General features: G+C 42.4%; 2 protein-coding genes across 5 annotated transcripts in view; both read right to left on the bottom strand.

Annotated features, from left to right (window-relative positions):
• Positions 1 to 4,174, bottom strand: part of GRIA2 (glutamate ionotropic receptor AMPA type subunit 2) — a 94,247-nt gene extending 90,073 nt beyond the window's left edge. For all 3 annotated transcript variants that reach the window (XM_065693395.1, XM_065693406.1, XM_065693412.1), the window contains exons 1-2: positions 4,087 to 4,174; positions 3,628 to 3,768 (exon numbers count right to left, since the gene is read on the bottom strand). In XM_065693395.1, the coding sequence (XP_065549467.1) occupies positions 3,628 to 3,768; positions 4,087 to 4,174 (229 nt within the window). The remainder of the gene's footprint in view (positions 1 to 3,627; positions 3,769 to 4,086) is intronic.
• A 17,505-nt stretch (positions 4,175 to 21,679) lies between these two features.
• Positions 21,680 to 26,735, bottom strand: part of GLRB (glycine receptor beta) — a 48,122-nt gene continuing 43,066 nt past the window's right edge. For both annotated transcript variants that reach the window (XM_065665236.1, XM_065665237.1), the window contains one exon: positions 21,680 to 23,502. In XM_065665236.1, coding sequence (XP_065521308.1) covers positions 23,206 to 23,502 — 297 coding nt within the window. In that variant the 3' untranslated portion in view covers positions 21,680 to 23,205. The remainder of the gene's footprint in view (positions 23,503 to 26,735) is intronic.

The following is a 26,735-nucleotide window of genomic DNA, read 5'->3' as shown; positions in this document are numbered from 1 at the left end:
GGTTGGAGATATAATGAAAGGATCTACAGTTTATGCATGAATCAGCATCCCCTTGTCGTAATGTCACGGTGCAGTGATCCCTGCAGAGCTATAAGACTTGATTTAAAACAGAAAAGCTCAACACTGGCTCTTGAGCTAGCAGGATTAAACACACAAGATTGTGCGTATATTACCTCTGTGCTGAAACTACTATATGAAAAACTAGTTACAGTTATTGAGATTTTATAGCACTCTATAGGAAACATCTCTTTAGGTAACTTTAATATCCTTTCAGTACAAAACTATGTGAGTACAGAATACAACTACCCCTTGTGTGTGCTGGAGGAAAACAATTAATCTTCACCACTTGCCTCTTCCCTTGTTTTGTCAGATTTAATTATTTTTAAAAATATCTGATGTTGCTGATGGTCAGCACTTCTCCCATTAGACTAGGCTCCATTACACTGCACTGAAGGACAATAAAGTCCAGTGGTTTGGATACCTTCCAATGCCACCCTATGAATTACCTGCACAGCTGTACTTTTGCTCCAGCTGTTGAAAGCCAAAGGTTCTCTTAGCTCTGCTACCATTTGCCTTTACCACCTAGGCTGTAATCCTCTGAATCACCAAGAATTCCCCAAAAGGGCTAAGGCTAGCCCATTCCTTTTGAAGGATGTAACAGCAGCTACCCAGCAGACATTTATCTTAACTGTGCTACCAGTCTGAAGGAAGACCGCACCACCTCTCTATCAAAACCATTCAGCCTCCTAGTGACACTGACTTGTGAAGTGTCAAACTGCAATCATATTCCAACAGCTACTGCTGAGGACCTCTCAAGACAGCTCTGCACAAGACTTGCAACACTCCAACAAACCTACTGACTACTTGTTACGAATATATGTGAATTAAGGCTACCTACTTAAAGAGTGTCCATTCTTCCTCTGCTACACCCATCTTCTAGTCACCTTTAAATGGCTGAGTTTCAAACAACCCTCAAGGGTACATGGCCAAGTCTCCTCTTTTCTGGACGTTTAGTGAACCTAATTTAAAAGTAGCACCAGCAATGCGACTTGTCCATCTGAGAAACTGCTTCATGGAGGCACTTAGCGCAAGTGCCGACATGCCAAGTTTGAAGCTTCCCTCACGGTCTGACGGTGTTCAAAGCGGAGGGAGCCGGACGGCTGCGCCCCCTCCGCGGGCCGGGACTCGGGCACAGCCCCAGCGGGGCGGCGGCGGAGCCCCGAGCGGCTGCCGGGTGCCACCTGCTGGCCGCCAGGCCGGGACCGCCCGCACCTCCCGCACCGCCGGCCCGGCGGCGGGGTGGGTCGGGATTTAAAGCAGGAGCCCGAACATTTCGGCGGTCGACTTTAGACAATGTATTCGTAAAGGAGGAAAAGATCATGACTTCTACTACGCTATACGCCTGCCACCATGTTCCTGTGAAGGACAGTCATCAGCTGGAGTGAAATACCTGAAGCATTCTCAGTTTCACATTATCGTACATCTCTGTGACCTCCTTCTACACCTGCATTAACTGTTGATAGTGCTGTGTTTGGACACAGGTTCTTCGTACACAATTCTGAGAAAACTAAGCAAAACAAGAAACAACCAAGAAAAAGAGATTTTTCTGTATTTTAAATGAGAACAAGCATAAAGGGTACAAAAAATATGGATCCTCCTTAACCGTTTGTGTATGCAGTGCTCTGCAATCACCTGCCAAATTCTGCATCTTATATGGCAAATATTTGTCTTCAGAACTCCAATCAAACCTTTCTTGGAAGGCAATCAAGGAGATACTATAGGTACTTTCTGCACATGCTTCACCAGTCAATTAAATCCAATTGACAAGATAACTTCACTAAACCATCAGCTGTGATTGAGGTGATTAAGTGTTCACATCTTAATTTGGTGCTCTTCAAACCACTTGGAAATTGAAGCCTTGGACAAGGTTCAGACAAAGGGAAACATGGAGTACAGCTCCCTTCTGCTCGAAGTCCACCACTGCAGTCTACAGCCTACACGTGTCTCCAAGAAAGAGCTAAGCTCAAGAACAAGGCTTATGCAGGCATACAAATACTGACGAAAAACTTGCTGGGGTTGGAGAAAAATACATCACCTTTACTTTCTCAAAGACCAAGTCGCTACAGTTGTCTCTAGCATTAGTAGAAAGAAAAAATTCTGGCGCCTTATATAAGTTATTTTGAGAAGTTCATTGACTTCACAGAACTGAGACACACAGAAAGACCCGTCAGTATCACAGAATGCTACCTAAACCTCTACACAAGCCCTTACTTGACCAAGAGAAACATATACTGCAAATACTGATCTCACCTAGCTCTGATTGCTGCAGAACCTCAATACTCACGAATACAAGAATTCCCCAGGCAACTCACAAAGATTAGCAAAGTACCTTTATTGTGGCTGACTACATGCTCTAACTTTTTTTGACTTCAGCTATGGATACTATGCCCTCCTACCCTCATACATGCCACTCAAAGCTCCTTGGGTTGAGCTCTTGCACCTACCCCAGCATCTGTGCCAAGACACCCCTCATCAGCACCCCCAGCTCCTACCATACTGCAGCTAAACGGTAACAGTTAAAGAAGGTCGCTAACAGAGGGAAATTGCTCCCGCTGACGGCTAACCTCCAGATCCAGTGTCTCTTAGATCACCTCCCTAGGAGAGAAGGGGAAACGCCTCGGGGGAGCGCGGCGCTGGGAGGCCGGTAAGCGCTACCTCGGCAGGAGCGGCCGGCACACGAGCGGGCTGCCTCCTGCACATCAAGCGGCTCAGCGGCGGAAGGCAGCACTCCCCCCGCCCTAGGAACGCCTGCTTCACCCTCACGGCTCCCACCTCCGGGGCACGGGCAGCGCCCGCTGCAGCTGCCCCTTTCCGCACCACGGCCCGCGTACCGCCCCTCTCCTGCAGGCTCACGGAGCACCCCGGGCGGCGGCGGCCGCCACCACCGCGGAGCCCCCGCCCGAGGGCTCTGCTCCCCGCGCCGCCCCACCTCCCCGAGCCACGCACGTGCCCCGAGCCCCGCGGCACGCGGGCGGCCGGGCCGGGCCTCGCCGGAGGCGGAGCCAGCGCAGAGCCCCGCCGCCCGCCCGCACAGCCCCGCGGCAGGCGACGGCCGCTGCGGGAGCCCGCAAAGGGGGGGAGGCGGGAGGGCGGCGTGATGGAGCGTGGCGTAAAATGGCTGACCACCCCGCAGCTCCTCGACTCCGTCGGGAGGGAGCCCCGGCCCTGCTCACGCTGCCTAAGGAGAAGGCTCCGCGGGCGGTGGGAGAGCGCTGCGGTAGCGCCGCGGGCGCGCAGCCTTACGTAACGCGCGGGGAAGAGTTGCCGGGCGGGGGCGGCAGGCACCATTTTAAACCTGTGCGAGGGCTGGGGAGCAGCAGAGACCCCGCGCCACGCTTAGCGGGGGGAGACACGGGGGTGACAGGGACCGGGCGCTCCCGCACCCGCGCGGCGGCGGTGCGGAGCTCTCCTCCCGCACTCCCTCCACACACACCCCCCCCCCTCACACTGAGACCCCTCAGCGGCTCCCCCCGCCGCGCCGTGCGCAGGCGCCCCGGCCCCACCGGCACTAGCAGGATGCCGAGCGGAGCGCACGGTGCGCAGCGGCTGGCGGCGCCCGTTACTCACAGGCGTTGGTGACGGCGAAGCTGTTGGCCACCTCCAGGTTGTCGATGTGTGGGGTCAGCCTGAACTCCGAGGTGGAAAACTGAACCATCCCGACCCGAAACGCGCTGTACTCCTGATCGGCGCCCCTCGGGAACAGCCCCCCTGCGGGGAAACACAAACACACATAGGAATCAACGGGCGGGAGCGGGCAGCATGGGGGGCGCGTCCCCTCCCGCAGCCAGGGTACCAGTGGGCTCTACCGGCTCGGGAACCGCGGCAGAAGCGATCCCGGCTACGGGTCCATTCAGCGACCGGCAGCCGCGGAGACCGAGGGGCTGGCCACGGCAACGGGAGAGGACCCGGCGGGCGCCCGGCCGGTACCGCGGTAGGACTGGACATGACAGGAATGCCCGAGCGAGAGGCGAGGGAGCGGGATCCCGGCGGCAGGAGAGCGGAGTCCGCCGGCACGCGGGCACCTACCGATCTGTATGCTGTTAGAATTGACCCCCCAGATCAATCCCCACAACACGGGCGCCAGGAAGACAGAAATATGCATAATCTTTTGCATTTCCAGGAAAAGTAGAGCATCCACAAAGCCACGGAAACAGCCCGTTCTTCCGCGTCCGCGTCCTCCTCCTCCGCGGGGCGCGCTCGTCAGCTAATTAGATCCTCCGAGCGAGCGGCTGGCGGGAGCAAGGCAGGCGCGGCAGAACCTGCTGCCACCGACAGCCTCCGCTCCGGTCCTCGTCCCGGCTCCGGAAATAAGCGGGAAGGCTGGGGGAGGGAGCGTACGGGGGTGGCCGTGTGCCGTGGAGCGGCGGCGCTTCCGCCGTGCTGCCTGAGCGCGCCCGCCGCCAGCCCAGCCCGGCCCGGCCCGGCCCGGCCCTGCCCTCACACGCGCTCGCCCGCGCTCCCTCGCACTCCACGGACGGGCGGGCGGCGCACCCGGCGAGGCGGCGGCGCGCCTGCGCGAGCAGCGGAGGCCCGCGGGAGCGCGCCTCTCCCGCCCCCTTCGCGCTGCGCCCCGCCCCTTCGCGCGCGGCCGCGGCCAGCCTTCTTCAGCACCACGGACAGAGGCGGGGCGGGAGGCGGCGGGTGCGGGTCAGTGCCCGCGGCGGCCTCCCGGGAGCCCCATTGCCTCGGGAAGGGTCTTGTCCCCCACACCCCCCCCCGGGGTGCCCCTAAAGAGCGCGTCTAAAGTTGGGTACCTCAGCCCGAACGCCTCTGCCCGCATGCAGAGCCCTCGCGTCCGTACGCCTTTCATCGGGTGGGAGTCAGAGGCGTCAATCAATCGCATGCCGACTTCTCTCTGTGACAGCGGGAGGTGTTAGCTTAGGTGGAAAACTGAAATGAAGAAGAAAGAAACATCACCAACAACCCCCCCCAAAAAAAACCAAAAACAAAAAATCACAACATCAACACCCCCCCCCCCCCCAAAAAAAAAAAAAAATGGTTTTCTCCTAGATTTTTTATTTATTTCACTAGTCCTCACCAACTTGACTTTGGGATGTAGATAAATCTAAAAAGCATATTTTTAGTCTCTGTACCCAAATCAGAAAAGTTAATATGCAGGAAGATTTAAAGCTGTTCAGACATTTCATTTTCATGCATAATGGAGATTTTTTCCCAAGATGGGTTCCGGCTATGTTAGCTAGACGTACTATTTACTGCAAGCTAAATTTAACATGTTTCAGTTGGCACAAAGTCTGTTGCTATGCGCCACACACACAGAGACATAGACACGCACAGACACGTGCCCGGATCTTATAGAACAGGCAGTATAGTGATATTGTGACTGTGACAATGAATTTGCTATTAAATGCTAATTTGCTGGCATATTTGTAATTTTGTTGTTGTTAATAAAGATGAGGAATATCCATGTAGGAAAGGGTACTAATCTTTCATTGCATCTCCCTTTTTTTACAAAAAATATTAAATTGTCTGAATTCCCCTTTCTAGATACAAAGGAGAGTCTTGAAGCTTCAGGTATTCAGATAGCAATATAAGTACATATGCTGAACACATAGGAAGTAGGCAGTTTGAGGCCCTTTACCCACCACTGATTCACAGTGAGTTTTGTTTCATTTGAGTCATTTCACCAGCAAATTCTGTACTAGTTTCTATCTGTATCTGCGTCGTCATCTCTCTCACCAGAAAAAGAGGTGATCCTGAAGAAGAGAGAAAGCTTTAGCATCATAAGCTCGTAGACCCCATGACATTAATTGGGTGGCAATGCAGGGTCTCTACAGCCGGTCCTTGCTCTCTCCCCCAGCCTTGTCCCTCCCAAAGGTCAGGTTTTGTGCCCCTTGGTACAATGGACAGCTGAATTCTATGAAAGGAACAAACAGTGTCACTGTGACAATCGGTAGATTAAGATATTGGAGGAAAGCTGGCGTTCAGGTTGTCCTCACTGTGCCCTAGACAATCAGATGTGCCGGCATTTGCTTTAAATAAATACTATACTACTACCAATCTTTAACAGGAGCACAGGTAAATCATAAACACACACCTTTTCACCCCAGTCTGAAGAATCCGCTTGCTTAAAATGAGATTAAAATGCAGCAAAAATCTCAGTTTGAAGATTGTTTTTAATATTTAATAATGAAACAAAAAAAACCCACCCAAAACAAACAAGTATTTACATTACAGCTGCACAATGAACTAAAATATAAAAAAGATTTAGATGACACAAAATATAAAAATGAAATCTTGAAGAATCACAGTTTTTACAGTTATAGAAAGGGTTTAAATCTGAAAGCTGTTTGCTTGGGGTTTTCTGGTTGGTTGGGTTGCTTGTGTGTGTATGTGTCACAGAGAACAGTGCTATTTCACATGCAGATCAAGACCTTTGTCAGATACAGTAATAATAATTCATGGTGGTATACACTTTATCTGCTTAGATAGTAAAATATTTCAAGTGAAAGACCTTCAGCATAGGACCTATAGCATAGCAGGCAGGTAAAATAAAAGTGACACAACTAAGAAGTTAATTACCAATTACAGCTGAGGGGTTTGTACGCTGTTTGCGGTGAGTTAATAGCAACTGCTATGACAATCACAACTGATACGACCCAGGCTGCTGATTTTCTAATGCATCTTTTGTCATTACAGAATCTTGAGTACATATGGGTATATATCATCCACAATGCGTGTGTGTGTATGTGCATCCAGATTTGTATAATCATATCAGAACATGCAGAAAGAAGGCCAAATTATGTGACCATATTCTGCTGGTGGTGTGCCAGAGAAAAAGAAAAGATTTCAGCTGTGATGAGTAAGTACAAAAGAACAGCATGGACTAGTCAATCAGCAAGAAAACAGTTTAATCAGAAATTTTATAGCAGGGGAAAATGCCGATAATAAAATAAGGCCTTCTTCAACTCTCTATTTTGTATAATAGTCCCGTGCTAATTGGAAAGATGCAAGCAGGCAAAAGAGAAAAAAGAAATTTATAGGTGATAGGAATTTATGACCATGTACTAAGAATAGACATACTCATTAACACTGTGCATAAAAAAATCAGACTACATTACTGGGAATCACATTCAATACTTTTTGCACAAGAAAATGAAAAGGATCTAGCAAGAGGTAAGTAAGGATTGAAATCTTAAAAATAGAAGATTGTTATATGCATTCGTTCAAATCCATGATAAAAGGTCATATAAAAATGCATTAGTTTGGAATCTGAACAAAGCATCAACAGGAGGACTGTTAATAATAAGCATGAATCACTTGTTGAAAGGAAAATAACAGTGCAATAATAATGAAAACAATGACAGATGACAGAAGGACAGATATCAAATAATAAGATGTCAAACACCTAAAAAGACTAAGTGCTTAATCCTGATTCCATAGAAGTCCAGGAGAGATTTGCTACTTAGTGCAAAGAATGCAGGATTTGGTCATGGCTGTTATTTGATTTAATAGTTTCTTCTAATGGATGGCATTCTGAATGTAATGTGGAAGTTAGTGAGGAAGCTGGAAAGGGCTAACATATGTGCCAGTCAGAAATAAGTATGAGTTTATCAGGGAAACCTTTCCTCAGCAATTCATCCTGGCACAGTCCTGTTTGAGGCAGTGGCTGCAGTTCAACTACATGAGCAAGTGTTTCACCAGGTGCACAGAAGACATGGAAAAAAGCTCAGAAATGGCTGAAGAGCAGGAGTTTTTGTCTCGCTCTCAGAAACATTTAGTGATCGCCTCATATGCTTTTCAAAAGAATAGTTTGTGAACAACTCAATGACATGGAGTATACACTTCGGGAAAGTAACTTTCATAATATAAAGCATTTGAGGAGATAGATGCAGTAAAAAAAAAACCAGCATTTGAATGCTGATATCAATCATAGTAGAAATAAAGTTTATCTTTTGTTTTGCTATTTTAGTAACGTGCCATTAGCCATGGCAATCGGATACTGAGAACTGTATTGAATTCCTCCGCCCTGGAAAATGCTTAACTACATCAAGATTATTTTATAAAATCCTTGTTGAAAAAGTTAAATATAAGAAGGCCCTTTACAAGAGCTCAGACTTACTAGCTACAGTGGTCCCTACTGGCCTTATATGCCATCAATATTTGGGGTTTATATTCAGAATTATTACTTTTTCATTAGTAAAAATTTCTTACGTTCCGCAGATTTTGTAGGCTGCAGAAATGCTGTACCGATATAGGAATCCTTTGGTTCTATGGCTGATCAAGTAATTCTTGCATTCCAAAAAAAAAAAATAAAGATTGCTGTCTTAGGAATTTTGAAATCTGCAGAACTTTTGCAAATACCAGTAAATGTAAAGAAAGAGGAAACACATATGAGAGTTTCAAGTTCCAAATCTTTCTTAAATTGTTTAGTCCCATATGTTCATTCTGGATCCCACGAGTCTTTTTAAAAATAAAAAGTACATCCCGATCTGCCATGCTCATTCTGCTTCCTCTTCTGATTAGCCAACACGTACTGTTTCCATTAACAGTACGTATACCCAGGGGTGACACGCACTGAGGAATGCCTAATGCTAACTTCTATTTTGCGATTCTGATGGTGAAAAAAGCAACTTCACTACCCTGTGGTATAACTGATGCAAAATAATTAGTGATAATTGGACAACTTTAAGTTCTCTTTGCTGTATAGTAGCTGTGACAGTGCAGTTTGTTACTAGCTTAGCTAACCATTATAAGAAATTTATAGCCAGTTGGGATTTACTGTATTTATCTGAGCTACTTTCATCCTTTCTATCTGCAAAAACCATTGTATTTATTTTGCCGATAAAATCACTCCATTGCTTTTTCTCAGTCCCAAGGAATACATTTCTTATTCCTGTCCTAATTTTTTCCTGCCTACCTGCTACCTCTCTTTTTCCTTGCTGTCCCCTTCCTTGTCTGATTTCCATCTGGCTTTCCAAAGCATCACCATCAGAATCTTTTTCTCTCCTGTTATTTTGATTTTACCATCTCCATTCCCTCTGTGGAGCACAGCTTGTTCAATCGTGATGGTTTTTTGCTTTACACTGTAGCAGCCAGCCTTGATCCTCTCTCTTTTCATCTGCCACCTCTCCCATCTGTTCCATGAGCAATGCCAGCCTTGACTCCAGCACTGTTTTTTATTCCTATCATGTTCTTTTTCCTTTTTCGATGCCTACATCTATGTTTGAAATATGAACCCTGCACCCATTATTCAGGTCAGTTCATCACTGAAATTCCTCTGCAGACTTGCATCTTTTCTGTCACCTGTGAGGAATGTGTGACTCATTATTCATATTGGAAAGCCCCTTGGAGATGACAAAGACGTTGGATTTCATATACTGGTGGACTGTACTCTGCTGAGGTACGGTACTTGTCAAATGGCTGGTACCTGTCAAATCACTTCTCCACCTCAGTACCCTGCATTCATAAACAACACGCTAAAATGTTAAAAGGCAAATACAAGCTGACAAGAATGTTATAGCCCGCTCTCATATCTGGGGTATGCTCTTGTTGCTCATTCTCTTATTTCTATTCACTCATGACTTGGACCTTTTTTCTGTACAACAGAAGCAATTTCCCACAAAACCACTGGGTGTTTCCTTCCTCAGCAATCGCAGCACCATGCAGTGATCTCACATCTTCAGAATTCCAAGTGACTACACTGAGGAGCAGGTCCAGATCAATAAATCACAGACAGATTGAAACCCAAGGCTAATATGTGCCAGTGATGATAAAAACTTGGTATATACTTGCTCAAACATTCCTTATGGCTGCACTTAACTTTATGAATATTGTAGGAAGTTGTTTCTGTGGTTACAGTGAGGATGCTTAAGGTATTATTTTGAACAAGGATACCGTACAGATACCAGACTGTGAGAAAGGGACCCTGTAATGGTCATTCTCATCACGGAGAAGGCAAGTTCTCGGTTTAATGTTTCATTCAGGAAAACTAAAACTATCCATAAATATGAGCCTGCTCCACCTACCTTAGAAACCTGGAGAAATCAGCTGATCTTTTCAGATTTTGAACCTGTTGCAAATCTGATACCTTGACAAGGTCAACACATGTCAGGGGCTTGACTTCTTTTTGTGTCCTGACAAGGTAAAGTCAGTTAATGAATGCCGAACTCCTGTAGAGAATGGAAGTTCTGACAGTGGTATTGCACTGCTTGTCAATACTGTAATTTGTTTTACGACCTTGCACAGGATTCAGGATAGCATTCACACAAGCTTTGCAAAGATGCTTTTCACTACAGCATAACTAATGAACCCCTAACTTTTACGCTAGACTCCTTAATCCAAGTGAAACAGCTTCTGAAAAGATTCCACAGTGCAGGAGTAAATCTCTCTGACTTAACTTTTTGTCTGAAACAGTATCTGTATGGTCAAGGCTTTGAGGCCAAGAGCTCTTTGAAGAAACAGAAAAGCTGCAGTGACAACACTAGTGTTAACCCTGCTTTCAGCCTGGAGACCAAATGGATCAGGAGACACCCTAGGGGAGGTGAAAGGGCGGTATGTCACCTCTGTCCCAGGGGCAGTGATGCCCCCGTCTAAGCTAGTATAGCACAGGCAATCTGACTGGCTGTCAATGTAGTGAGATGTATGACGGCAACAGCCTTCTTTTCAGCTCCCTCTATAGTAAAGTAGAACAAAATTCATGGTGGTCACCAAGCGAGTAGATGAAACCTCCATTTTTCTTCTGTAAGGGTGTTTCCCTTTTGAACCTTGCAGAAGTATCAGAAGGTACCTGGTCATCAGTTCCCATTAGTGCTGAGTAGTGTAAAGTGGTCATGACTGGTCGCAGTCACGGCCACTTTACACTAAACTGGCAGCGTAATAAAGTTTCATGTGCCCACAGGTAACTGAAAATTAGGTCATAGATTCATTTATAAGCAGATTGTGTAATGCTGTGGGTTTTATTCCTTTTTTTTTCTTAAATTTAACATGTAGAATAATAAACACTTTTAAAAAGAGAGATCTTCGTGATACAGATTTAGTTTAAAAATGGTTGTGTTGTTACATTGCATTTCACTTAGATCACTTGTATAATCTTATAAGTTGGTCAGGGATTCTGTCAGTAGGAAAATAAAGGGAAATTTAAGCTATAGTGAGCAAGAGATTAAACACTGATCAAAAGTTCCCTGTTAGTTTTCATTAAAAAAAAAAAATTATATCAATCATACAAAAAACACTTGAGCAAATGTGAAAGTAAAGCATTTTATGACACTGTCGAGTAAGACACATTGTGCTGTTGCAGAAATCATACTAGAGAGCTGAAGCACTTAGCAACATTAAAAATAAAATAGGTGGGAGGAATGGATAGAATTGCATGAGACAAGGTAACAATTCCTTTCTTCAGGAAATAGCCAAAAGGTAAAAAGTTTTGTGGGGTTTTTTTGTTCAATTACCCACCACAGGCATTTTACACTATTCTTTGAAAAATCCCATCAAAAATAGGATATAAGGTTAAAAGGAATGTTGTGAAACATCAGGTCTCTTATCATTACCATTATGATCTTGCAGCAACAGAAATATCTTTTGGGCTCACCTTTACTTCTTCGGCATCAATAATCTTTGAGAAAATCATCTTGTCAAGAAACAGCTCCCCCAGGTTATCATGGAAATGTGCACAGTTGTGCTCAACAGAAGCTTATTTTTAGTTCTGAAAAACCACTCCAGTTGCTCAGTCCCAGAACTAGTTCACAGCACAGATAAGAGATATTTTTACTTTCACCTCTGCATAGCCTTATCTTCCCAGAGATTAATTGTGATAGTGTGGTGTTAACGGCAAGTTTTTACAGCAGGGGGAAAAAACCCAAAACAAAACCAAAGCAGAAATGTAAGAAAAAAAGGAAACAATTCTTATGAGGCACTTAATTACATACTTTGGACCGGAAATACACCTACATCATAGTAAATGCACAGAAATAACATTATTCTAACTGCGTAATTACTTTAAATATGGGGTTTAATAGCAGGGCTTGTAGTAGAAAAAATTCTGCTTAATTTTTGTGGCATTAAAGACAACCTTAATGACACTGCTTGTCTTTACTGAAACATAATTTGTGTTTAATGGCAAGTTGTCTTTTACAGATTAAGTGCTAGAACGTTACTGGAGTCTATGTAGTTGCCACTTTAACATGGGATTTACTTTATTCTTCGCCAACCGCATTGCCTTAGACATATGCACAGAGATGATGTGTGCAGATAGCTGGGTTCTGAACAATTTGAAATTTACAGTTTCCTTTCATTACAGGTCAACATACACAGCACAAGGAATGCGTCAAGGGCTTAAAATGAAAGAGACAAGCTGATGCGGTTTCAAAGGCAGTTCAAAGATGGTAGAGTGCACAACCTCACCTTAAACTTAGAAACATCGCTGTCCTGGGTCTAAACCAGCTACAAAGAAAAACAGGACAGAGAATGGGTTTATGCACTTTATAATAAGTGGACCAATGACATGCACGCTCCAACAGGGATCCATCCTCTCTCCTAAGTCCTGGTTGTATCCAACCTATGAGTACCAGCTGTTGCTACTGTGAATACAGCGTTTATGTCTTTCTGTCAAATGAAACAAGGCTGCTAACATGATCTAACAAACTCACTTTCTATAACTAAAATTATAAAAAGGCTTCACTGATGCTATCTGAAGTAAACATGAGTACTGAAAAGCATTTTCTGGAGGAGAACCTTCACCAGCATTCTGCCTGTATTCTGCTGGGTGCCCTGTGGTTCTAGTATTGCCAACAAATAGGACTTTAATTTTAGAAGTCGGTCAGCTATAGCAAATAAATGCCAAAGGCAATGAAATGAGCTTACCCGGACCATACAAGGCACCTCCTTTAGAAAAAGCAAGGGAAATAAAAAGAGATCAGAAAATTCTGGCCTCAAGCATGTATCCAGAAACATCTGGTTCTTACTGATGTTTCCATACCAGAATAGTAGCAGTAGTTCAGATTTTCTTTGCAGTAGCTCAGATTTTCTTTACATTGATAAGAGTCGGGTTATTTGAGGCAGTTAGTGAAAATCACAGATCTCACCGGCACTCTGAGTGCCACTGCTGAACAGGACAGCGGAATGCAGTATTAATTCTTCACAGCTATTGCAACACTGCACATAAAAAATGTCTGGACTATAAATGTTATCCTTCAGAGCGGAATTTTCTCCATTCATCATCTGATTATTTTGTAACTTTATTAATTATAACTCATCGCAATAGAGTGCCTCATTAGAAGAACAGACAATCTGGTGTTATTGACAAATGATTATATGATACGTACAGATAATCAATTACAGTTACATCCCATGAAATGGCTGTGAAGTTAAATGGATTGGAAATACCACTCTTCATGGGGTCTTGCGTTCCTTTGCTTTTGAATGTCAGCCCTGAAAGAAAGCCCTGCTTTCTGCCAAAAGCAGTGCTGGGCTTCCACTCCATTCAGGGGAAGGCACTAAGCAAGAGTAAGTTGATCAGACAGATGTGTGGCATTCATTTTAGCTCCCTGTGTATGAACTAGGTGATTATATCTACACTGCTGCTGGATTATTGTCTTCCAAATGAGAGACTGAATCACCTAATATGAGCTTCTCACCTCAAGGATTTAGCTAACAAACCCCAGGAAAGATACCCACATTTTCCAGCATCTGTTTTATTAATTTATTTAGTAGTAATTAATGTAACATCCTGATTAATTACCATACGGCATTGATAATTAATAATCTAGTAAAATACTGGATGCCAACTGATCAAAGTTTTTCTCTAAAAAAGAGTATTTGTTGATAACATTATATGTGACAACACTGGTTCTGAACTTGCAATTGAAGGAGCTACTCCAGTATGCGATTTAATATCCCACAGCTCACTCTGTGCCATGGCACAGATCACGTATTTTATAGGGAACTGAAAAAATGTGTGGTATGATATGAATGTACTTTGAAAACACTTGCCAAACATAATAAATAATAGTAATAAATAATAATACTACTACTAATAATAATGGAAAGGGAAAACACTGGTAAGTTATTAAATTCTGACAAACTCTTTTCATGGAGGCTTAGTCCTAAGAACGCCATTATATTAAATATGGATATGCATGCTTCTACACTAAATTATAAATGAATAAATGTACAGTTTTAAAAGATACAACTTCTTTGTTATTCTGCAGGTTCTTCTGCAGAATTTGGATCCAGGGAGGAAACTGTGAGGTTGTTTCTAGAATCCTTTTTAGGTATCAGAAAAGAGTAATATTAAAGGGAAGAATGTACACATGCAGTGGGCTTGATCCTCCTCTGAGAGTAAATCAGGAAGAACTAAAAAGTAAAAGCAATGTAAAAGAGAGGGAATATCAGTTACTTGAATTCAGAGCCAGACTACTTCCCGAAATGTTAAGACTGGGAGAAGACAGATACAGGTGTCAGTACTGTGTACCACTGAATCCATGATTAACAATGACTGGAATAATCTTTATTGCTATTTGTATGCTTTACAGTAGTGCCTTAGGGCAGTGTGCAACATATAGCAACAGATTATTTTTCATCCCGGGCACGTCCAATCTAAACAAAAGGCCCTTGGTGCAGAGGAAAGCCGTCTTGTTATCATCTATCATTTGATGCGAAGAAACATGAGAAAATAGAGGAAATAGTCTACCAAACTTGCGCAGGAGATCTGGGGAAGGGACACCTGGCTTGCTTTAGCTTCTGGATAATGTGTTTAGCTGCAGACCACCACTTATGTACGGTGTTCAGGCTTACGCTGTGTACAGAGCCGTGCCTTCAGCCATGCACCATGTGCCAGTCAACTAACAGCAGTCTTCTTGCTGTCTGGTCAGAGAAGAAAGAATTTCGTCGGCTGGATTCTTGCAGCATGGACTGGCAGAAAGACCACATTACAGCAGAGCGTGCTGGGTAGGGGCGGATATGAGGTCAGTATGGACAAGACTACCCAGTATAAAGTTACATTTTTCTTTTCAGCTGAGAAATGAAACCTGCTGAATGATCCAGCGTTGTCCTGTTTTAAGTCTGGAATCTCCTTTCAGCCAAAATAATTTATTCCAATTGTCAAAGCTCATCAGACTCTCAGCGTGAGTTTTGCATAAATGGATTTATTCCTGACTGTTTCATTTGCACACTCCATGAATTTTTTTTCCACTTATTTAATTTCATCAAGACTTTCTTCACAGAGACCAGTAAACTTGCTGCAAGAGCACTGTAATGTAAAATACACTCTCTCTTTTCTATATTCCTGTGGAAAAAAGTAGGGTAAACTGCAATATACTTTAATAATTCATAAGTTTAGAAAAATTCCCTTTTTAAAATGCTGTTCCTGAAATGGGAACAATATGGAAACATATGATAAATAAAGCAATAAAGCCATGCTTATGGGTAACAGATAATAAAGTGCTGCCAACGTGGTTATGCATTTTCTGTTTAAAATCTCCCATGGTGAAATTGATAATATTCAATATTCCGCAGTAGTGGTGTAAAATCTCCCATGAAACTGCAGTTTCTGGGAATATTACTATGGCACCGCTGTTGTTATTTTTCTAAATAAAGTGCCTCTCTGTTGCAAGAAAACTCATCAAATGGAGAATGTGATGAACACAGTATTGCAAAGGCGTGGAGTCTGGGAAACCTTGCTGTGTTTTCCTTTGGCCAGGTTGCATCGAATGCAGCCACATAGGACAGGTCCTACGTAGGGAGGAGGTCTTGCCTTTGCGCTTCTGTAAGGCAACCACAATGGATTAAGCAGTAGTAAACCCTCTGAAGCTTTGCTGGCTTTAAGACCACTGCAAAGAGCTTTAAGTCTAGAGAAATCAAGTGGATCCTATGTGATCCTCTCCTGCTGTTATGCACATTCATTCATTCATTTAAGAAATTTATTTATTTAAGAATTATCCACCTCAGGAAAATAGCCAACTAGAAAATACAATGAATTAACAAATAAAATCTAAAGTTTAACTCCATGAAGTAGATCGTAGCTCACAGTAGATGATCTATATCATTTGTATTTGCTTGAAAAAAGACTGTTTCTGTAATAGCCTGATCCTAGAGCACACTGAGAAGAGGAATGGAAGCAGAGCTGCCTCAGAAGCTGACACAATCAGACAGGTATTTGAAAAAGCCTATGAAGATTTTACACCCTTCAGTAGGCTGAAGCTAAACAGGATTTGTCAGAAGCAGGAGCAGGTAGGAAGACAGGCTTTGTCAAAAGCAGAAACTGATGCTGGAGTGTGATTGTTCAAAAACATTAGTCTTTACAGTCAGTTCCCGTCAGTATTATGCCTTGAAATAGCCAATCTTCAAATTAATGTTTTCCAGTGAGCTGGCCTTTGGGAGTCAAAGAAACAAACAAATTAATCTGAAAGAACGAGCCTGTCTGAGACACTGATAAATCTGTTATGACAATGTAAGGCTTATTGAGCACAGAGAAATGTATTTCCCTTGCCTTTAGGTCAAATGCAAGTTTTAAGGTTAATAGAGGAAATCAACGCTTTAAAAAATGTCACATGGACTACTCTTTTTTGTAGCCTGCTTTTGACAAGAAATTAAAAATTCAATACACTTAACTTGAAAATATAATGCAGGCTGTGAGATGTTATCCAAACACCACAATATTCTGAGTTATAGGGACGTGACTGAAATGGGATAACACAGGTGATGTTAAAACTCGAGAACCAAGGGAGTCCCAGGCCTTCCCGTATATCACCGTTCATCTGTTCTTGAGCATCAGCACTAGCTTGCCTTCATGAACTCCGTCAACATCAAACACATGATCTTCGCTCTGACTGTATAGAGATGAAAGGTAGAGTAGCTGAAGTGTATTGCTAAGGAAATAACTCAGTCTTGATAGAAAGAGTGCTTTGCAGAACGGAAAAGCTAAACAGTGCTATTGATTATCATGATGTATGCTACGGTGGAAGAAGGTGGAAGCTGCCTACACACGGCTTTTCCTCTCAGCAGCAGTCACAGTTTCAGCAAAGATTTTTCTTGCAATTTATGGTGCTAGAGAAGGATTCCTCTGAGTTGCAAGGTTTTTGAAGGCAGCAATGGTACAACAACTTGACCTGCTATACTCAGCAGGGTTTCTTGGGCCCAAAACCTCTTGAGTTTGCTTCCTTAAGTGAAAAATCACTCTCACAGTGGATATTCTTAGAAACAAACAACATATACAGATATATATGAAAAACCCCACACTACCCACTGCCACAGCCTGAAGAACTCATCAGGTGGTGTTACAGTTTAAGCCCAGCTGGCAGCTAAGTACCACACAGCTGCTCACTTACTCACCGCCACCTCCCCGTAGTGGGATGGGGGAGGGGAATGTGCAAAAAGGTAAAATCCATGGGTTGAGATAAGAACAGTTTAATAATTAATTAATATAATACTAAAATTACAATGGTAATAACAAAAAGGGAAAAAACAGAGATATAAAACTAAAAAATGACAAAGGTCAGTGATGTACAGGACAGCTGCTCACCAGTAGCTGACCAATGCCCAGCTCATCCACAAGCAACAATCGGTCCCTTCCAGCCAGATCTCCAGCTTATATACTGGGCATGACTCCCACCCTGTTTGGAGGGAGTCAGTCAATGCTGGGCTCCAGAATGCTCATAGGCACTGCTGTGCTGAGAAACACACTGCTGAAAAGCAATCAGTGCCCCTCAAAACCAGGCTTGACCTCCATGGACAACTTGGAAGCCAAATAAGACTGCAAAAGTCTTAAGTCTCATTAGCCTCACTAGTTTCTTTAGTGTCATTATGAATTTCAAAGCTTATGTTCTAATATCTATGATTAGAGGCAGGGACTTTAAACAGAATGGCTCTTCAAATGTGCAAAAGGGACAGCTTATGACCTAGACTCAAAAGGCAACCACATTCATGGTCAGGTGGGCGACTCCCACTCAACCTTTTACATGCAGATTGCGTAGGGAAAATGGGTTTCATTTTTGGCACTGCTGTGTGGTGCACACTTTTGTCAGTACACGGAACTAAATATGTCAGAAATCCTGTATGCCATCAAGATTCAAGGAGAGAATGTTTTACAGTGGCATCTTCCACATCACCAGTAGGAAGAAATAATTCCGTTCTAGCACAGGGTACGTCATACAGCACACGCCTACATTTTATAGGCACGGGATGATGAACACCCCCAGGAGCTAACTTTAAACCAACTGTATGAGCATAATAGCTTTGTGGGGGTTAGCATCATGGTCTATTTCTGCATTTCCAATGGCAGCAGGTAGGCTTCCCAGCTGGAGCTTGCCGTTACCATGGCTACATTGCCAGCCATCCCCAACCTAGCTAGTTTGAAGCTAATTTGGCTAAGCCTGCATTAGCCGCAGACATTTTAGTGGCTGCAGTGTGGACATATTCATAGCAGTATGAAGGACTTTCAGAAAGATTGCAAAATAGCCATGTAATCTGTGTTTTAAATGCCTACTATTGCCACTGATGGAATGAGGACAGGTGCTGCGAGGTAGAGGGATGAGCAACTTTCCTGAGTAAGGCAAAATGTGAGGGAGTGCTGCAAAGCAGCACGGATTGTTTCAGATCGATTTGATACAACAGTAGAGACAAAACCACAACAGTGGGAATTCATGTCTTTAAAACTGCATACTGCTTTCTGTATAGTCCATTGTTTATTGAAGTCTAGAGCTTCATATGAAAAGAACTAATTTCTGTATGTCTGGCACCACAGATAAGCTTAATTTTCCTTTTTTTCAATTAGTGATTTGTAGTTAGAAAAAAAGGTAACATCATTATACAGAGCAGTTAAATTGTTATAAAATTAAGTTAACTTGTAGGCTCAAACAAAACTATTATTCAGTCTCTATCTGAATTTCTTGTTCTTTCCATGCTATCTTCTCTGATCCCGGAATTAGTACCGTGAAGCATCAAGTAACAGTGTCCTATCATTCCCTTGCTTGCTACACGCCACGTCTGTACTCATTTCAGCACTACGCTATCTCTGTATCCTGAAAAATCACTTGACATTGCATATATTCAGCTTGCATTCCCTTGGAAATAAATAATTTATTGTTACTATTCTATAAATATCCTCTGCACCAGCCACCCAGTAACCATAATGGTAAGCTGCTTTAATTGAAGAAGAGACCAATGGTCTCAACTGTGTTATAATGTCTCTTAATAGATTACCTTAACAGCTCTGACAGACTGCTTAAGTAAGTTATTGTCTCTCTTCAGAGTGAAATATTTTCAAGTTAAGATTACTTGTAAGTGCATTTCCTTCAAAATGATTATACAGCCAGATTAATCTCTGTGGTCATGCTCATTGAAACTACCCCAAAAGGCAGTGTTACGACTTTGTCTTTAATGGGAAATAGGGCACTGAAGATGCTCGCTCTTTATCCACACATTTCCCGCTACCAAGAATTAATTGGAAGGCTTTGAAGAATGAAAGCTGCTTGGCAATGCTTCCAGGTGGTCCATTTTCTGTACGCTGCACTTACAGGAATAAATTCCCCTCCTCACTCCAAAGACAGAAAGCTCACACACACCTCAGCTAGAATTACTGTGAGACTGAAAAAAAAGAGGAAGTGCCAAAAGCCACTACAGCGCTGCTCCCCAAACCAGGTGTTAAACATGAGGCGAACCAGCATGAGAAAGGTAACGTGTGGATTTCTCCACACAGTACATTTCACACATCCTAGCAGGGAAATAAATCATAGCAGCTGATACACTTTTCAAGTCACATCCTTTCTTATTGTGTAGCTTAAATCTGCAGATGCAGTAAAGAAATGAATTAATTAAACTCCATGGAAATCCCTGATGCAGAATTTTGAAATACAAAGATATCTAAATGCCCATAACACCATGAAAGAAAGGGAAGAGCTGTTTGGATACTACCCCTCAGTCTTTAAGAGCCAAGAAAATACCGGGGCTTATGTTAAAAGGTACAACGGACATTTGTAACTCTAATATCAGTGAGCAGAACTTAAAGTAAATGTCAGCTGAAACACAGATGGGGTCTCCCCCTCAGAAACAGATTTTGCTGCCATGCAGTTTGTTCAGACATCATGACTAGTTAATCTAGTTACTAATGTGTTCTTCATGAGCCTCACCTTTGCTACTACTTGAATGTCTTAATTTATACAATTTTAAATTCATACTGCATGGCAAATCACAGTTGCCCAGTGATTTTACGTCCATTGACTTTTAATTTATTAATATTATTTTTCTTCGTATTATCACAACCAAGTAACATCCTGTACTGCCTGTACAGTTTCATATTTGCACCTCGTTGTCAACAGGCAGAATTTTACAACTAGAGGGTGCTGGAGGACCATAATGTGGTATGGTATGCAAAACTGTCCATGACCTTTAGTGGAGAGAAGGAAAATAAAATAAATCAATTATTACTGCTCAGTAGGACAAGCTAATATATTCTGAGGTAATACAGATACTGCAATATTATCTAGCGTAAGTGAAAAGAAAATTAATACTTTACAGCTGATACTGTTCTATTTTAAATTTTGCTTCAAATTTGCTGTTAAACTTTGCTTCTGTCCTTAGGTTTTGTGCTGTAATGAACGAAAAGCCTTTATCTTAACAAGACACATTCCTTTTGCTTCCTTTTGTGTGAGCTGGAAAGCAATTACGGTGTATTATTGATTAAATGTTTTATGATAAAACACAAAAGCCATCAAGTAAGCAGGAAAGCAAGAAGGAACAAAGATTAATTTAACAATAAAATCTATAATTGAGATTATACAGATAGAATGTGAACATTAATTACAGATAAACCATTTAATAAGAGTTCTAACAAGAAAATTACCTTCCAAAATTCATACAGTTTCCAGCACAGGGTAATTATTTTCTTGCCTTCCAGTACCATAAGAAAAAATACAAGTATGAGAATAAATAATGTCTATAAATATAGCACTCTGATTGTATGTATAAAAATTGCCCCTCCCTTTCTTATCTCCTTGACTTAGCATTATTGCTTCTTACAGTCTCTTACAAGTCATCTTCAGCAGACAGAAACACTGAAACTTTGAACTAAACACTAAAGATATCACTCCCCCCCGCCTCGTGCAACATGGCTCAGTAACATCTGGGATTTCCTTTCCATTTCCTCGGATCAGAAAGAAACCCAAAGAACAAATTGTGGCCACCTCGTAAAGTGACTCCCTGAAATCTCCACAAGGAAGTGGCCAGGAGGCTGTTTTAAAGCACTTGACCACATTTCCAAGAGCAAATTTCTTCAGCCCAAACAAGAATCATTGCAACCAGGCTGTTGATCACAGAGTGGCAGGAGTTAGAGAAAAACCCTGGGCACGTGCAGATCCTCCAGATGCCAGTGAAGCAAGCATGGTGTGCTTCCCTATTTTGATAGTTTCACTTCCGGCCTTCTGGTTGTGCAGGCTCACCATCTGTAGACAGCATTCACGTCGTGGGCAATACCCAAGTGATCCAACAGTCCAATTGTGCCCTGTATTGTCTCAACACATCCTGGGTGAGCCAGAAATGCAACACAGCAAGTGGGATTGTGTCTATGAAAAGCACAGTCCCACTATATAAGGGATTGTGCTATAGAAGGTTCACACATTTCAGTCCTTTCCTAGCCTATGAGGAGACAATAATTCATATATCCTATTATGAAATGCTGTCTTATTTTCAGATTTTAACTAACTGTGGTGCCTCAGCTTAACGAGTGGAGACATTTATTCCTATGGAACGCTTTCAAGGGTTGAGGCCCAGTCCCAGTGCTTTCCCGGGGAACACACACTGCTTGGATGCCCACATACAAGTAACTTTCTTTTGGCTGCATTTCACCTCATGACTACCTTACAAATGCATGTACTCTGGCACCCACAGGAGACCCCAGGTCCTGCCTTACACACCCCAGGGAGATCAAGTTTAGGCAGTCTCCACAAAATAGGGTTTCCTCTGGAAAATGGACAGCAGTCTCCTATCAGGATTGTTTCATGCATAGGACCATATCATCCAAAAAAGTAGCAGCCAAATCAAGGAGTTGGTGAGGGCAGCCACTAATTGACACATAGATACAGGGGCTCACAATATATTTGAGTCTCAGATCCTTAGACATCTGGACACATCTTCACTTCTGCTGGCTAGGTGTTTGCTTTGGTCATCTCTGCTACAACAGGCAAATATAAAGCATATAAATAGTGGTAAAAATGGGATTTAATCTTGACAACAACTGGTTTGTTTAAACTGAAAACTTTCAAGGGGATAAACAAAACAAATCAAGTAAGATGTATCCAACACTACAATAAAAAAATGGTGACATATATTGCAGGCTTGCCAGGCACTACAGAAGACGAGCCAGAGGCCAGAGTAATGTAGAAAAGGATAACATAACCTGATGCTGAACTGCGTGTTGTGATGCTTGTCCAGAACTCCTAATACCTTTAGTCTAGAAAGTAGCCTGCCTCATTTTAACATATTGTGTCTAGCTTGTGTCTAAGGAAACAGCACTCAAGTTTTGGCCCAATGTTTTATTTTCAGCATATCCTCACACAATTAAGTGTGCCTGCTTGATGGATACAATTGTCTTTTCCTTTTTACCCCTAAATGAGCTGATTTTACAAAATTAATAATTCTCTGACCTTTATTTTTCCACATAGACAAGATCAGCTTATTCAGTGCTGCCTTCACTTACAAAGCCTAAATAACATGAATTACATCTTAGCTTTTCCTTCAACAGTGCCTTCTAAAATTATACAAGAACAGGATGTTTTTTTTGTTTCCCTCTGGAAGTCAGCAAAAAAGCTGTTAAATACTACATATACTAGAATACTGATTTTAGTAATACTCAACGTGCACATCAGTTTCATTGTCAGAAACACTTTAAATCTTTGTATGTTACTAATAACTGAAGAGCATTATTCGGCGTTATAATGTAGTATGCATTGTCCTTCATATATATTCCTAAAGCAGGATGTATGCTGTACATTTATATACAACGTTGGTCGGAGCACAGACTTTGCAGTGTCATGCTTTCATTCAAATTTCAGATGCCATATGTTCAGTACAATCTCATGGCATCAAGATGCAACATATTGCTTTGAAAATGCAAATTATTTCACACAGTGGCCTTCATGACTGGGAAGGGGTAATGAAATGGGATATATTTTACACATATGAAAAAATAAAGATTTATCATAAATATATGGACCAGTATATGACGTTGAAGAACAAGAAGCAAAAAGGGAACAGTGCTCTTGCATAAAGATCAATTCTCTTTGCTGCCGATGGAATGACAGGTTTGGGAGGAGGAGGCTTCTTGTTGTTCTTGGCTTGAGATTTCCCGAGCCCATTGTTGACTTCAATGGGCTTCCCGTAACAGTCATAATTCGACAATTCAAAATCCCTTGGCAAGCTTCCAACGATGCTGAAATCATTGGATCTCAGGTCAGATTTCGAAGTGCAAACTTTTTTGCATCTGGTCTCACCAACCTGTGAAATAAAGAGTGGGGGAATCACGATCTACTCACCATATTTCATTAACAAAATTAATGCAGCTGCTAGAGAACACTGCAAACAAACATACAGGAAATTACTTGTTGATAGCGATACATTACATCAGCCTAATTTGCTGAATGGTTGCGTTATAAAGTACTTAAGGATGATCAGTCAATCATATAAACTAATCCAAACATTCATAATTGTGTAATTTTTCATGCACAAGGTGCCTCATGCTGTGCAACCTGCTATAGTTAGACACCTTCATTTTAAGATGACAGAAAGGGGGAAAATCCTTCTGCAGAGAGTATTCTTTCAAATCGGCCCTGTGCTGTTGAACCTGCAGGACAGATACTATTCAACACTTACATTTTTCTGAAGCCTGGAAGCTATAGTAGGAATTAACCCTAAAGACCAGTGTTAGATGCAATAATTGAAGTCTGTTCTGTTTGTGCATAGTAGCCAGCTCAATATCCTCTATCTGATCCTAGGGTCACAACCTTGCATGGCAAGAAGGCACCTTCTTTGAACTCACAGTCGTTGGTGCCCTTCTAGAGATAGGTAACAACAATGCAATGCCTTTCTCATCACTTCCCATGAGCACACTGGGGAACAGAGTAACTGGGAATTCTAAATCCAACATCTTCATACCTGTCTTTCAACAGTTCCATCAGTGCTTTTGGGGATCAAGTATCTCTGTGCTATGAGGTAACCACAGGTGAATCACTCTCTTTTATAAACCAGACAATCATACTGGCACAGACAATGAACACTTAAAAGAAAAAAAGTATTTGGTGCCTTTCCAACTGTAGTGTTTTGGGGAAAAGTAAAGTTCCTATACTCCCTTCCTTGGGTTTTGTGAAGTTTATATTTCAGGTACAACAAATCTATAGGAGGATCACCCCCACACAGTTCAGGGAGCTTGAAGAGATTTGGAGTGCAAGGCACTGTACTTTATGACTTGGGTAAATCTCTCCCAAAGTTTCTTTTCAATTGGACTATACAGTAAAGCAGGGGGAAAAAAATAAGAGGGGAAAAAAAAGGGGGGGGGGGGAGAGAAAAAAGAATACAGGTTATGAAACTTAATTGCATTATTAATAATGCTGTTTGTTCACATATAATAACCTGAGAGTTAGTTGGAAAAAATGCTGGTTCACAATGAGGTTACACACATGGGCAACTGCCATTAGCATAAGTTTCACTAGGGCTACCCGAGCCACCAATCCATGGAAACCTGGTTCTTCCAAAAGCTGCCTGTTGCTCCTTCCCAGCAGCCTGTCTCTCCTCCACAATGCCCTCAGGCATCTTACTCTCAGCTCTCTCCACCTTTGGCTTTTTGCAGTTTTAGGCTGATAGTCTGCGCTATTTGCATCATCGCATTTTGTTACTAAAACAGTAATAGTGAAGTACAATACCAGACTTACAGAGGAATTAAAAACATTTGGGAGAATATTATTAGCTTCTCTGTGACAAGTGAGAAAGTATCTTTGATCAAAAGAACTGAGGCAGCCAAGAAGAGACCTAAACTTCAACTGAAGCTTTTACTGTCACTGCTGACATTGCTGATTCTAGTGCAAGGTGGAAGAGAAGCATGGCACTATTCCCTCAGCAAAGACTGGATACACCTCCCCAGATTTGCCAGACTTAGATTTCTCAGGAAAACAGTACATTTTGAAACCAATGCACAAAAACTGAGGTGCAGGTTACACAACAAAACCAAGATTACAGGTTATGAAAAATAAAAACAAGACAGGTGTTCCATGGTGGTAAGGCAAAACTACACATACAAAATCCCTGCAACTGTTTCCCAGTAACCAAAGTGCTGACAGCCTGGGACAGTGTTCAGTACTGGACCAGCAGTGGCAAACTGTCCAGCCAGGTGGTGACAGAGACATGCATGACCACGATTATGTGACCCTGGGTGACATGGGGGCTGTCAGTCAGTGATCCAAGAAGTTCATTTCAATTGGATCACACCCAATGATATGGGTAATGAAGACATAAAACAGAGCCTTGTGCAATGAAAGGATAACTTGCAGGACATGTTAGCTGAAGAGTCCCAGAATGTTACAATTTTCCGTGGTAAAAAATGAGTAAAATTTAATATGGCCATTACAAGAACTAGAATCATGTATGAAATTAAAAGCCTCCTTTTGGATTTTCAAACTTGTAGTCCATTTCTCATACTGCCAGAGATGTATTTTAAAACTCAGTGACACTAACTGTAGTCTAACCCATCTCATTTACAATACAGAATATTCCTGTTCCAACTGCAGTGTCTAGCGAGTGCTCCCCTGAAGGCAGCTATAAGTCGGTTCTCATTCACTTTCAGGACAGAGAATGGAGGGAACGGCTTCTAGGTCACCTCTGCCTTATAAGCAGAGGACTGTTCACAGCATGTTCACACAGAGCTCTGCTTAGTTTAGTACTGATTTATCAGGGTGACACAATTTCCCTTGTAAGAGCAACCTGGCCCAAATTTTTCTTTAAGAAGTATGTGTTACTTTAAAAGATAATCCCATTTCCCTAGGTTTACAAATCTAATGCACCTCTATTATCTATATTTAGTTTCTGTATTTGTTTATGTATTGTTAAATTTCTTTTCCTACATCTCTTCAACTATTCAATTATTCTGTTGCTTTAATCTAAATTTGCTTCAGTTGACCTACAACTTTCCTGAAATAAAGTGAGATAATACATATTAATACATATGCTTTTTTATTATTTCAATATGCTTATTATTTTAATATGCTTTTTATTCATCCTGTCTTGGTTTGTGCTAGAAGAATAACAATATTCCCGACACTTACCAAAGGCTACAGGAACCGTTTTTGTGGAAAATGATACCACAAGACTTTATTTTAGAGTACTATACTGAAGACTTGTACAGAAAGTAAAATACTGTTAAACGTTTGACTTTATCTTGACACAGAACTTGGCCCTGGAAAATATTTGCTTTCATTTGCCTTATCCTGCCGCAGCATCATGACCCATGGGCCAGACCCAGCCCACAGGGTGCTTCTACCGGCCTTTCCCCTGTAGGGGATGAGGAGCAGCTGTTAGCGAAGGGAAGGCTACTGCAATAGTGCAGCACACCCCCCATCCCTGATGGAACTGGGCAGCTGTTTCTTGTCCCTCTGGTGCAGAGGTGGGGAGGGCAAGGAGGGCATGGAAAAGCGAGGTGGCTCTCGGGGCTTGGCCCAAAACACAGACCTAGTTCCTGTTTC

The sequence above is a fragment of the Lathamus discolor genome, chromosome 1, assembly GCF_037157495.1.
Source record: "Lathamus discolor isolate bLatDis1 chromosome 1, bLatDis1.hap1, whole genome shotgun sequence".
Taxonomy (NCBI): Eukaryota; Metazoa; Chordata; class Aves; order Psittaciformes; family Psittacidae; genus Lathamus; species Lathamus discolor.
This window is presented reverse-complemented; position numbering and strand designations above follow the sequence as displayed.